The sequence below is a fragment of the Furipterus horrens genome, unplaced genomic scaffold (assembly GCF_987537825.1).
Source record: "Furipterus horrens unplaced genomic scaffold, mFurHor1.1.pri manual_scaffold_6, whole genome shotgun sequence".
In the NCBI taxonomy this organism is placed as follows: domain Eukaryota; kingdom Metazoa; phylum Chordata; class Mammalia; order Chiroptera; family Furipteridae; genus Furipterus; species Furipterus horrens.
In genome coordinates this window covers 180,597,978-180,611,739 of record NW_028327176.1, presented here as the reverse complement: position 1 = coordinate 180,611,739, position 13,762 = coordinate 180,597,978, and the positions used below count along the sequence as shown (strand labels likewise).

At 46.3% G+C, this 13,762-nt stretch overlaps 1 protein-coding gene across 1 annotated transcript in view; it reads right to left on the bottom strand.

Moving 5' to 3' along the window:
- Positions 1 to 13,762, bottom strand: part of UST (uronyl 2-sulfotransferase) — a 267,617-nt gene that overhangs the window by 82,790 nt on the left and 171,065 nt on the right. The window contains exon 5 of the mRNA XM_090279955.1: positions 4,938 to 5,091. Coding sequence (XP_090136081.1) covers positions 4,938 to 5,091 — 154 coding nt within the window. The remainder of the gene's footprint in view (positions 1 to 4,937; positions 5,092 to 13,762) is intronic.

The following is a 13,762-nucleotide window of genomic DNA, read 5'->3' as shown; positions in this document are numbered from 1 at the left end:
GATATTTACTGGAATACTTAAAAAAGGAGATCATCCAAATCTCTTATTTGTTTTCTTCAAGAAAAATAATGCATTAGAGACAGAAGCAAAGCCTGAACTTCCATTCACAAGACAGCCTCAGTCAAAACAGAGTGGAAATTTCCAGAAATGAGTATATCATATATACAGTTCCACAGTGAAAGAACATTCAAAGTCTAAAACTTTCAAAAGCAGATGGAAATGCATAGGTTTCTGAAAACCTTTCCTGTTGCTGGACAATTTTCAAGCTTCTCCAGAATCCACTGGGCCAACACGATTCACTGAATTCTTCATGAATTAAGAAGCTGTAAATTATGCATCTTTTCTTTTACACATGCATTACTTTCCATCTTTATAGCCAAGCTGAATAAACAGTATCACCATGGCAGTTTTCTTTCTGGAAAAATTTCTTCCTCCCTCTTCCTGCTCCTCCCATGGAGATCGTCTAAGACACATGGCAATAGGTTCAGGTAAGGAGCCCAAATTGACCTTGGTCAGCATTTGCTTCCTGAGGTCAGGGTTTTAGGTGAACAGGTAGCCCCAATCAACTGACTGAGTGGAAATGGCAGCGCCCGAAGCCCATCGTCAGGGAAACTCAGGGAGTGGAGCTGGGAGTGCCTTCGGCAGGAACGGGATGCTCCCCCTCTCTCATAAATCACAAGAGTTGCTTTTCATTAGCAGTCATTCATTCTTTCATCAGCCAGGTTCTGCGTGCCAGGTATTTCTCAGCCCTGGAAATAAAGAAGCCTAGACTCCAGCTGGAGAAGAGGCTCATGGACTGGCACACAGCCAAGGGCGCCTGGGCTTGGATCTGCCTCACCTGACGATTCTCAAACCCGCAAGGGAGGCAGCCGCCTCTGCACCTGGGAGCCGAGTTTCTGGCTCCAAACTGAGAGAAATGAACCTTTTCACAGTGCGGCTGCTTTAAGTTGAGTCAGTCAGTACCCATTCTAGCAGTAATTCATCTTAAGATGATTTTTTTTAGTAAATACAAATGAAGAATGGTTTGGAAAGAAATGGAGACTTTTAGAAAATCTAATTGTTCCCAGAAAATATAGGGAATAGCTTATATAAGATCCTTGCATATTTGAAAAAAAAATTGCTATAATAGCTATTAGGGACATACAATGTCAGACAAAATGGTTTTGCTCAAAAAGCACGGAACTTGGCCCAGTCCTCGTCTCCCTTTACCATTCAGGAAGTAAAACATAAAGCCCAAGTGATTGAATGATACAGCTGTACAATCAGAAGCCCTGGCTTCTACTCCTGGTGGGCTCCGAGGCCACCCTTCAACTCAGGCCCCATTCCTGCACCTGGGAAACACGGTTCTTCATGACCTCCAGAGACCTTGCAAACCCTAGGATCCCTTTGCCCTTTTCCAAACCATCTAGCGTCGCGAGATGCTGCTCTTTCAGCCCCGAGTGGGCCCTCTCTCAGCTGTATGCTAAGCAGCTCTTAGAGGCTCTGGGCCAGGGGCAGAACGGCCTGATTTCTGGCAACTGGATAAAGCAAGTGGCTTCAGACTGCTGAGATCTGGAATGACGCGGGTATGTCAGCAGGTCTGTTTGGGGCCAGCACCCGTGACTGCGTGCATGCAGTGTGCAGGGAGAGGCCTGTGGCACGGTCCCGCGGGGGGGTGAGGGGGGGGCTGCCATGCTTGCCTCCTTGGGAGAGGGGACATCCTGCAGGTCCCCTCAGGCCTCTCAGAGGGGAGAGTGGTCTCCTCACAGCTGCCCTGCACCCCACTGAGACACAAACAACACCCTCTTCTGAGGCAAACAACTGACGCCCAGGCTTGCCAAGATGAGGACAGGCCCTGAAAGGGGGTAGTTTTATTTCAAGGGTTTAATGGGACCAAGGAGATGAAATAAAAAGTTTCATCTATTAAAAAAAAAGAAAGAAAGAAAGAAAAGGCAATAGACTGTCTTCTTCCAAATAAACACACTATCCTTTGAACAAGAAAACAACTTCCTAATGGGGTCAGGCTGGGGCCAGACCATAAAGGAGTCACGTGCTCCTCAGGCCCCCTCTCCGCTCCCTGCTCCCTGATGTCTCCCTCTGTGGCTTTGGGGAGCCCACTGCTCTCCTGCAAAGGCATGCCCAGCAATGGTCTGATGAGCTCATAGGACGGGGGCCCTTCCCAGGACACAGCGTTTACATTTGAAAAGGGGGTGCTGCAGATCTCTTTAAGGGTAGGATCCCAGGTGGGAAAATCTCCCTGGAATCTCTGAAATCAAACATAAAGGCAGCTACCAGCGCCTTGAAATTACAAGACTTGTCTTCCCTACTAACTTTCAACCTTCTATGGGCTTTCAAAAAAAAAAAAAATCTGAACCATTATTTTTCCCCTTATGCTTACAACTTCTCTCACTAAGGGTTACATCTTCTTGTTTGTGTGAAGACTACATTCTGTGGAGTGATTTACAGGATGACAAAGCTTGATGGGGTAGAAAAACCTAGAGAATTCCCCTCCATCCTACATTAATATTCTGTTGTTGTTTGTTTAATTTACTAAGTAGAGTGCTACTGAGGTCCCCAGGATTTTAGCCTCTCTTCTGGGTACCAGGGACACAGAGGGAACTCTGATCCTCTCTTGTCCTCAAAGAGCTCACAGACTGTGGGGAGAAGAGGAGAGAAGGTGAGACATGATTATCACCCAGAGAAACGACACGGCCAGCACAGAACGTGGTGGGAGCTCAGAAGAACAACATCACAACCTCCTGGGCAGCTGCAAAGGTTGTGTGGTGTATTGACCAACCTGGGGTCTCCATCCCACAGGTTACATTCTCTATGGAGCCCCCTGGAAACTGAGAGTGGGAGGAGCCTCGTGAGACCTCCAGGACAAGCATCCAGGTGTCAGCGATTTACAGGCCTAGAGGAGTAAGGAATCCCAACTCCTAGAAAGAAGGGGGAGACTTGCCGAGAGTGATGGGATGAGGCATTTCCTGCTTTCTAGTGGAGATTCGGGAGAAGGAATCACTGATAAGGGTGTGTTCCGTTTGCGGTCATTCCTGTTACATCCCAGCTCACTTAGAGGAACTGCACAGATGCCCAGGGCCTTGTGTGGTCCGTTGTCTCCAACCATCACCTCTCTCTGTTCACTCCCGTTCCCTCTTCCCATGGCCCCTGCCCCCACTCTATGCCAGCCATACCGTTCTCTGGGCTGATCTCTGAATGAGCCGCACAAGTCAAGCGCCCACTGCAGGCCTTTGCTGCCCTTGGGGCTATGTTTCCCTAGCTCATGGGTAACCAGCATCACCTCTCATGCTAATAGCTGCTCGGATGCCACATTCTCTGTGGCTCCCCTGACCCCCTTAGTAACAGCCTCTCCCCACCCCTCAGGCACGCCGGCTCCCGAACGGTCCCTCCACTGGCTCACTTTTCACTCTCTGCTCAACTGTGAATTTACTGACTACCTGCATTAACAGTTGAAGAGCAGGATTCATCAGACTCATTTCCGTAACTTCAGTTTTCTAGCATCTTCTGCTAAAACTTGGTTCTAACTGTCACAGTACCCAGATTAAGCCAGAAACTTTGAAATGTATTTTGATTAAATGGAATAGGCTCAGCAGATGCTTTGGAAGATGATACAAATGCCAATCAAGATTCAGCAGAAATATAATCTGAGTCGCCATGATTCCTCCAGCCCGTGGTTCTATACTCTGCATACATACTCACGACTGAACAGAAAATATATAGCCATATTCATAATACATAGTTAAAAAAGAAGATTAGGGTTTTTGCCATCAAAACTAAAAACCACTTCGAATTATTTCACTGAAGCATTAGGTAGTTGACCAAGTGCTGGGCGGTGAGTGAAAGGCCTTGGTTCTGTTCTGGGCTCATCCACAGACCATGTACAGCTCTGGATAAGACACTTCATGTCTCTGCCTCATGCCAAAATGCTCCCACCATCCAAAGACATACTTTTTTACATTTTTAAAAACTAAGTGAGGAAATGGAAGTTTCGACATTGTACCAGAACTGTGACGAATGCTACTTTTCTTTAACGACCAGGATGCTGCGGCAGTGTCCTCAGCAGTGGGTGCAGGTGCTGGGGGGGGGGGGCATGCCCACTGACCCCTTTATAACTTTCTCCTCTTTCTGTCCGTGCCAGCGTGGGTCTGCATGACCCCAGAGGGCTCCTCACCCACAGAGACCAGGGTGTCAGCCTCCTTACCACCAGGCTCTCAGCTACTCAGTCAGCTTTTGCCTATTTAGGTCACAAAGAGGTGAGAAATGTCCCTTTTAATTCTGGGGTTGTCCAAAAGATGCATGTCTGCCCTCTATTTCTGTTACCAACATGGCGCCTTGGAAACAATGACTGAGGTCAAAACCAATATCCCTCTGGAGCTGTGAGTCCCAAAACAAAGGGCAGGAAAAGCGAGCCATTTTTCATTCAGATGGCCTGATTTTGTTGTGCTGTGATGGAAAGAACCCCTGAACTTGAAGTCAAGAGGACCCAGAGACAGTCAGTTACAGCCTTGTCGGGGGCAGGGGTGACTTTGGGAAGTTCCCCATGCTTTTGGAAGCTCAGGGTCCTCGCCTGAAGACACCCCTCTGTCACAGGATTGCCATGCAAATTGGATGGGATGCGTTATGAGAATATGCTCTGTGCTCAAAAACATTTAAGGAACAACAGTGCTGCTCAGGATTTCCTAGGAGACACTATTTCTTCTCTGGGACCCAGATGCCAGCACAAAAGACAAACCAATGAAAACAGGATCAGAACAGTCATCCGAACATGTTCATGAGGATCTGAACCATCTGGAACAATTTGTCACCAGCAAAAACTGCCCCTTCCCCCAGTCCCCGAGGAAGAGCCCTCGCCACATGGGCTCCATGGAGGTGCCCCGGGAAAGCCATAGGCGGGCAGCAGGACAGGGAAGCGGCCACCCTTTGGCTGCCACAAGACTCACCAGATAGCGCTCCTCCTGCCGCATGCTGGGCGTGCGGATCATGTGATTCTGTTCCCCTCTCCAGTCTCCAAATCGACGGAAAAAGTAGTTCGATAAAAAGCGGCTGACGGGGTCTCTGATGATGTTGATGTAGGCAGGCTGGTCCCCTCCAAACCTAACAGGAGCACAGGAACACGGAGCTGGTTACAGCCCATCGCTCTGGAGGGAAAGAAAGCCCACCTAGACAGACCTCTAGGTCAATCCAGTACCACCAGATGACCCTGTCTGCTAAGGTAGCAGTGAACAATTCCATCAGCAAGCAGCGTTTCTTCATCGGCATTTTATTATTACGCAGAAATAGCTTCTGCAGGGACCTGTTAAGAGGCTGTGAGGTCTGCTCTGTAGGAAAGTATTTGTCAGGGCTAAGGTAGATGTCTTGTTGTCTTACTAGACTGTAGGTCCCTGAGGGCGGACCAGGCTGCATTGGATGTCATGTCCCCAGGGTCTGGCCCAGATCCACTGGCACCTGGCTGGTCCTCAGTGAATGTTTCAAGGGACCGCTAAATTCGGACGGTCTTTCAGGGGAACAGGACGTATGCTACATTCTAAGTTAGACAGTCGCAGGTAAGGTGATCTGCAGTAAGTGGGTTAATGAGAGTCAGCGTTTCTTAAAGGTTCACTGTTTGCCTTGCGAATGCGTTACGTGTCTGACTCACTGAGGAGCCTTATGGCTCCTCAACGGAGTAGAAATTGTAATGACCCCCATTCACATTTGGGGAAACTGAGGCAGGGCGCAGCCGAGTCGCTTATAGCTGGGCCAGGATATGATCTCAGGCAGTCTGGCCCCAGAATCTGTAATTGATCAAAGTGAGTGTGAGGGACTCACGAACACAACAAAATCAGCGTCGTTAACCTTGAGTGATGGCAAGTAGGAAAAAACACAACAAATATCTGGGTGTTCCATTTTAATTCCTTCCAAAAAGGAGTTAGACAAATGCAGGGGATGCTGGCCCAAGAGCAAGGCCTCCCCAAGACAAAATGACTGGGTGGGCTAAAGTTTTCCTAAGGATTCCTCCCCTTTCTCTTGGACCTGCCTGCAAGCAGTGAACCAAGGAGTCTGGAGAGAGGCTCTGGGCAGACGTCCTGCTCTGGAGACCTCCTGAGGGACCCACGGGTTTCTCTCATCCTGTGACCCCATGCCTTTCTGATGAGGATGCTTAGGCACTCCGTCAGGGGTCAGAAAGAGCTCAGAGAAAACACTGATGTAATCTTGCTCCTACCTCTCTCTAGTTGGCAGACTCCATTCACCTTTCAGAACCCAGCCCAGAATCACAGGCACACCCTTCAGCAATTAACTCTGTCCTATGTCCATTCTTTTGCCCTCTGGCTTCAAGCCCTGTCTCTAGCCTCTCCCATCAGACTGTGGGTGTCTTAAAGCCAGGAATGATGTCCCTAAGCACAGTGCATGACACACAGTAGGTGCTCAACCATGGAGACATGAATGCCTGCATTTTTCTGCCAGTATCACAGGGCTCTGTTGTTGGAGGAAAGCAGACGTACAGCACCAGTATATGAGTGAACACACAAGCGTAATTCATATACTGTTGTCCTCAACTTATTTGCATTTTAGAAGAGAACCTTCAAAGAGAAGAACACAAAGAAAAAGAAATGACTCTCCTGTGGTAGAATTTCAGGCACCAGGCCACGTGAAAGGTATTCTGGAACTCTGAATACACCGCGCTGGAAAACTCGCTGCCCACGAGTAAGGCGAACTCCGCCAAGAACAAACTTGTCAGTTCCCAGATGTACACGAGGTGACATTCATGCGACCTGAAGAACAACGAACTAGTCCCCGAAGTCAGCTGTGCCAACCACCACCATCCTAGATTCATCGTCCTCTTCTAAATTAGATTGTGTTTCATATTTATGATAAATAGCAATTAAAGTAATAATTCTAGGGATAGGAAGACAAAGCATGAACACTAGATGTGAATGCAGTGAAGCCCTCAGAAATTATACCATGCTTTAAAAAACCTCCACTGTCCTTCTACGTCATGTGAAGAATGACGGTCACCACGAACTAGCAGAACTGTCCAATCAGGGCACTCAGTCACAGCTTCCCACTCTGAGCTGGTCCTTCGCCTGGCTGTAACCATCCGCCCTTGAAAGCTACAGCCGTGAGGAGGGGGGGCTTGCTCCTCTTTGCATATTGTAACCGAATGGAAGAATTCCAGGTTAATTTTCCAAAACAGACGTTTTAGATAGTTTAAGAATTTATTGTCAACTCTCAGGTAATATAATAGCTTCTCTCTAGAAATTTCTGCAAGAGAGGCGTCTGATATATACCTCTCCCTTCCCAGCCTGCCAACCCTCGTCCTTTTTCTAGGACACATGGCTCCCTCCCAAACTGCCAAAATCAGAGAGGTATCTCAGTTATGTATACCAGAGAGGCCTGGCAGCCACTGCTCTGTGTCTGAGTGCCCAAGAAGAGAAACAGATCTCTCACCCCCATTCCATCCTCTCTCAGCATCACTTTCACCTCTCAGTAACTTTTCAATTCCAGTCAAAATTCCTGGTCACCCTTAGAAGGTCTCCGAGTCACCGGAACCTACCGGGGACTTCATTCCAGAGGAAGAAGGCGGTGCATGTCCCAGCCTTGCATCCCACTGCCTTAGTGTTAAAACCCTTGAGAAGAGATTCCACAGCCTCCCTGTGAAGTCCATCCTATGGGTCAACCCAACAGTTGAGGAGTCTTTGTTATACTCATCCCAAATTCCTAATTTTCCTTTTGTGCACATATTCTTTGGTTTGAACCACTCCACACAAAGGATTAGCTTTTCTTCATGTGCTTTTACTGTTAGCATTTTCAGCTTCGATGTCAATTCCTTTAACTTCGTGTGTGTGTGTGTGTGTGTGTGTGTGCACGCGCGCGCTTTAATTCCTTTAGTGTTTGTCTTGAGACTTACTTCCCTTCCAGTTATAATCTATAGCTCTAAGTCAGTGTTTATGGAGCCCTAAAAAACTGTGATGACCCCGGCTGATGATAGGTTCTATGTTGTGTGAACACGGAAGAGCAGAGTCAGGCCATGTTTTTGTTTCTCACTTAATAACACACCCTCTTGTCCCTTGGTTGCCACAATAACAACCTCATATTTGGAGCTCTCTTTGAAGTCATCCTAAATTTCCAGTTTCTTTGACATTTATTTCTTCATTGGTCATATTCACCAACACTTTAATCACCCTTATGGGTCTCCTTCTGACCCTCGGCAAATTCATATTCTTTTCATTCTTTTTTTTGATGAGAACACAAAGATTCAAAGCAGCATGTAATTCTCTAGGAATAATAACCACACGTTTCTTATGAATTCTTAAATATCTCATTCTGAGCATTTTCTTCAACCTCTGTCCTATATGGCTGCCTCAATCGATCAATTCACCAACAACAATAGTCAAGCAACGAAAAGCACTTGGCTAAGAATTTTAGGTATGCCTTTAGCAACATCCATCTCTGGAAGGTTCTGAGGATCCCAAACAGAAACTCTATGCTCATCACACGATACGTCTCTGCCCTCCTCCTCCTAGCCTCGGGTAACCACCATTCCACCCTAAATCTATCTTCTCTTTAACCTCTGGCCTGAAAGTAGAAGTTACCTAGTCCTGTTGGCTACAATAAAAGATGAAAAGAACCCAGTGTAGAGGTCCATAGCTTTGATCCCTGCCAGTGAGGGAGGAGACACTTGGAAGTGGGAAAGAATATGAATGGGGGGCAGGATGCTGAGCTGCCTGGGTGGGGAAGAGGGTAGAGGTGGTTACTGAGTGGTCCTTTGCTGGAAGCTAATCCCAGTAATGGGCCATTCACGGGGTGGGAGGTCCACACTCCATCCTCACAACCCTCATGAGGTTGCCTAGGATAAAGCCTCCCATCACCAAACAAGCAAAGGAGACTGAGCTACTCTCTCCTGCATGGCCCAGTGGGGCAACGTGTACTTAGTAGGAGCTGGCGACAAACGGGGTGATGGGAGGGGGGCGGTTCTGCCTCTGGAGTTAGGGTTCTTGCTCAGACAAGAAGATGATTTGATGAGACAGGATGTAAGGACATGACCAGGAAGGAGGTCCTTCCTTGTGTGCAGGGAGGTGAGCTCAGGGCAAGTCCAGGTTCTGCTCATTTTAACAGGCCAACAAAGCCCCAGGGCTCATGGGCAGCCGAGGGCCACTCCCTGCAGAGTGGGACGAGAAGAGCGGGGAAGAGAGAGCCACTGTGTTTAAATAGGGTAAACTGAGAGAGCTCTCTCATTTTCAAATCAAACTTCTGAGCCCTGCCGAAGCAGGTAACGAAAGTGATCAGTGATGGTGTCTGCAAAGTCTGAGGTCTCTGTCACCACTACAAAAGACCTGCAGGGCACAGAATTAAAATGGGTCACTTCGCTAATGAGAACAAAAACAAAGTCAACATTTAGACATAAGATGTGGAAACCTGAATGAATTACAAAGTTAGTAAGGTCTGATTTGTTTTGTTAAATAATGCCATCAGAGGACAGACTTTGTTCATATCAGTAATTAAGACTTGCCTTTAAGAAAAGAGAGAAACTAAGTGTCGAAAACGCCTCCCCTTGCACATGGCACCCTGCCCGCTTCTCTGGTGATTTATTTCGTTTTAAATGTTTTGCTTTTGCAAGTTAGTGTTGGTGTTGGAGCCACCATCTGAGATGAAAGACGAAATAGAAATGGATGCAAAGGAGGCTGAGGGGGTGACGGGGGTCACGGGAGAGAAACGGTTTAGAGAGGCGGTAGTCTGAAATTACCGGGTGTACTGGTATCGCCTAAAATTCGCTTGGACTATTTTGATCGCACTGAGTTCCGACGCACAACTTCACAATGTTTTCCGTACGGGATCCAAGTTGGGGGTTGAGGGGAATTGTAAATTTTAATAAGAATCCCTGCCTCACCCCCACCGCCCAAAGTTTGGAAAACAAACAAACAAAAAGTGGGGGCAGGGGAAAAATTGAATTGTCTGTCACATTCTTTCCGATGTGTTGATCTAAGACAGACTTAAAGAGATACTGTCGATGTTGGAAATAGAACCTTGTCAAAAATTATAGTTCTTGAACTTACTTTAACAACTGGGAACAGACACATGAAACCATAGGACACAGATATTAAAACTCCTCCTTAAACACAACAGGAAAGAGCTGCATCTTTTTTTATTATTATATTTTATTGATTATGCTATTGCAGTTGTCCTGATTTTTCCCCCTTTTCTTCCCCTCCACCCAGCACCCCCCACTCCTCCAAGCAATCCCCCCACAATTGTTCATGTCCATGGGTCATGGGTATAAGTTCTCTGGCTTCTCCATTTCCTATATTGTACTTTACATCCCCATGGCTATTCTGTAACTACCTATTTGTACTTCTTAGTCCCCTCATTTCTTCACCTATTCCCCCCCACACCCTCTCCCATCTGGCAACCAACAAAATGCTTTCTGTACCCATTTCTGTCATCTTGTTTGCTTAGTTTGCTTTTTAGATTCAACTGTTGATAGATTTGTATTTATTGCCATTTTATTGTTCATAGTTTTGATCTTTTTCTTAAATAAGTCCCTTTAACATATCATATAATAATGGTTTGGTGATGATGAACTCTTAGTTTTTTCTTGTCTGGGAAGCTCATTATCTTCCCTTTGATTCTAAATGATAGCTTTGCTGGAAGTGCAGTCTTGGCTGTAGGTCCCTGCTTTTCATGACTTTGAATATTTATTGCCAATCCCTTCTAGCCTGCAAAGTTTCTTTTGCAAAATCAGCTGGAAGTCTTATGGGAACTTCTCTGTAGGTAACTACTTTTTTCTTGTTGTTTTTAAGATTCTCTCTTTATCTTTAACCTTTGGCATTTTATTTATGGTGTGTCTTGGAGTGGGCCTCTTTGCATACATCCTGTTTGGGACTCTCTGTGTTTCCTAGCCTTGCATACCTATTTCCTTCATCAAATTAGGAAAGTTTTCTCTTATTGTTTTTTCAAATAAATTTCCAATTTCTTGCTCTTCCTCTTCTCCTTCTGGCACCCCTATGATGTGACTGGTGGGCCTCTTGAAGTTGTCCCAGAGACTGCTTATACTATCCCTATTTTTTTTTTTTTGTATTTTTTTTCTTTTTTCATTCTGATTGCTTGTTTTTTGCTTCCTTAAAGTCTACATCATTGATTTGACTCTTGGCTTCATCCACTCTACTGCTGTTGCCCTATAAATTGTTCTTTATTTCAATTAGTGTAAACTTCATTTTTGACTGGATCTTTTTTATGCTGTTAAGGTCCTCACTAAGCTCCTTGAATATCCTTATAACCAGTGTTTTGAACTCTGCATCTGACAGATTGCTTATCTCCATTTTGTTTAGCTCTTTTTCTGGAGTTTTGATCTGTTCTTTCACATGGGCCATGTTTTTGTGTCCTTGTTTTGGCAACCTCCCTGTGTTTGTTTCTATGTATTAGGAAGAGGTGCTTTAACTCAGTGTCTTGGTAGTGTGTCCTGACGTAGTAGGTGTCCTTTAGGGCCCAGTGGCACAGCCTCCCTTATCACTGAAGCTGGGTACTCAAGCTGAGTGGGCTAAGTACACCCTCCTCTTGTAGTTGAGCTTTGGCTGATGTTGGTAGATCAATGGAAGGAATTTATCCAAACCAGTTAGTTGCAAGGATTGGCTGTGACCACTGACCACCACCCTTCACCCTCCATGGAGGATCAGCTGTGAGGGGGCAACGTGGTCTGTAGCTGTCCATTGGGTATGCTGGCCCTGGCCAAGATCAGCCCCAGCCTGTGTTTTGCTCGGGGCCACCTTTCCTGAGATATAAAGCAATCTGAGATGGCTGCTATTTGTGCTGGGCTTGAAGATTCCTGGGCAAAGCCAAGCTGTGAGTCTAAACTGTTTGATGCTAGTGCTGGGCCTGGGGCTCACTGAGGCCAGCTGTTGCATGTCTGAGAGGATTTAGGAAGTCGTGAAGCATGAGCCAAAACCAGACATTCATATGGAAAAGCTTGGGTGGGCTTGTAAGTTGGGTGGAGTGGAGTCTCTGGGAATCTCCAAGGCAGGTCAGTGTTAGCCAGGTTGATGGAGTCTCAGATAGGGCACCAGCTTACTGGCTCTGTGAGGGGAGGTCTTAGAAAAGGGACAATGGCCTCTGCTCGCTTTGATGCCAGACACTTCAGTTTCTCCCTGTATAACACTGGTGACTTTCAAGCTGCTACCCTGGTGCTGGAACTCAGAAGGAATGAGTCTGAGCAGCTGAGTCCGTGTGTGGGTTCTTTAAGAGGAACTGCATAGGGCTCCAGCAGTTTTTCCCATGGTCTCAATCCCCACTGGTTTTTGCAGCCAGAAGTTGTGAAGACTTACCTTCCTGGCCCTGGAACCCTGAGCTAGAGGGCCTGGTGTGCGGCTGTGAGAGAGACCAGTCCATTCTGTACCTGTGCCCCTCCTACCAGTCTGGATGGATGTGGTTGCTTTAATTCCTTAGTTGTCTGACTCCCATTCAACTCAATTTCTGATGGTCCTAAGTGATGGTTGTTCTATATTTTAGTTGTAATTTTGATATGATTGTGCAAAGAGGTGAGCCATGTCGGCCTATGCCGCCATCTTGACCGGAAGTGGAGCTGCATCTTTTAGACCAAGGTAATCTGAACTCTATTTTCCAGTAGTCAGAGTGGAAAACTTTTGTCTGGCTCATGTGAAAGAGCACTACTGTGGAAGACTTCCCAAATCCATAACCCGATGTAACAAAAACTCTAGATTGGTCTGACACTATTGGTTTTCACAGTTTAATTAATAAAACTGGATATGGTAAAATGGTTCCTTCTAGCTCTAAAACAAGAAAAATGAGGGACAGAGAAAGATGCCTACATGATGAATAAATGAAATAAAGGGCCAGAAGCTCACAGGGTAACACTTTCCATCACTCAGAGTGTCTAAACTTCAAGGTAAGAATGCCATAATTAATGGGAGAAAAAAGAATTAGGAGCAATTCATTTTGGTATAATGCCATACCCTTCAGGAGTTCAGGACATTTAAGTGCAAAAGAAGGCCTGGGGAGAGAGGCTAGACTTTCTTATATTCTGCTCACGGGCAAGTACCCCGTGACATGTTAAGAATGTAAGGAAGATTAGAAATAAAACATCAACAAAAAATATTGGGTTGCAATATCAATTCTTCTCTTAATAACCTCACTATCTTAAAACAAGCCAACCACATGCCTGTCAGCCATGATCAGGACAGGTTTCTTAGGTGCAGTTAATTGTCTCTATGCCTTACAATGCAAAATACAGAACTCGTTTTTAAAAACATGTGGAAGCTCTGTTAACAAGCCCCAACTTATTTGTTTTTCTCTAATTGTATATTTTGGGGTTTTCTTTGTATACCTATAATTTACCACTTACACCAAAGACGTGTTCCTTAAATAAAGCTATTCCCTTGAAAAAGAAAACTGGGATTTTTAACTTCTCATGTTCTGTGAGTATAACATCGTCTCATAATGTAGGAAAGCTCAGTTTGTCACCCTCTGCCCCTGTTTCTGCTGGTCTGGTACCCAAGGCCCCACGCCTCGTGCATGTGGGTGGGAAGAGGGGCTGAGGTTGCTCCCACCGTCAACTTGTTAAAGGAGCAAGGCTGCCGGGGCAGGTCTCCACCTTTTCCTGCTCACGGCTCTGGGCTGCCATCCCACTGCCATGGCATCCACCCTCTGGCTCCCATGCCCTGGGTTCCTCTCCATCCCTCTGTTCGTCTGGCTTTGGCTCAGGCTCGTTCCTGGGCCACCGAAGTCCTTTCCCTTCATGCTGCCTAAGGCCGACCTGCCCCTCACATCCCAGCAGCAG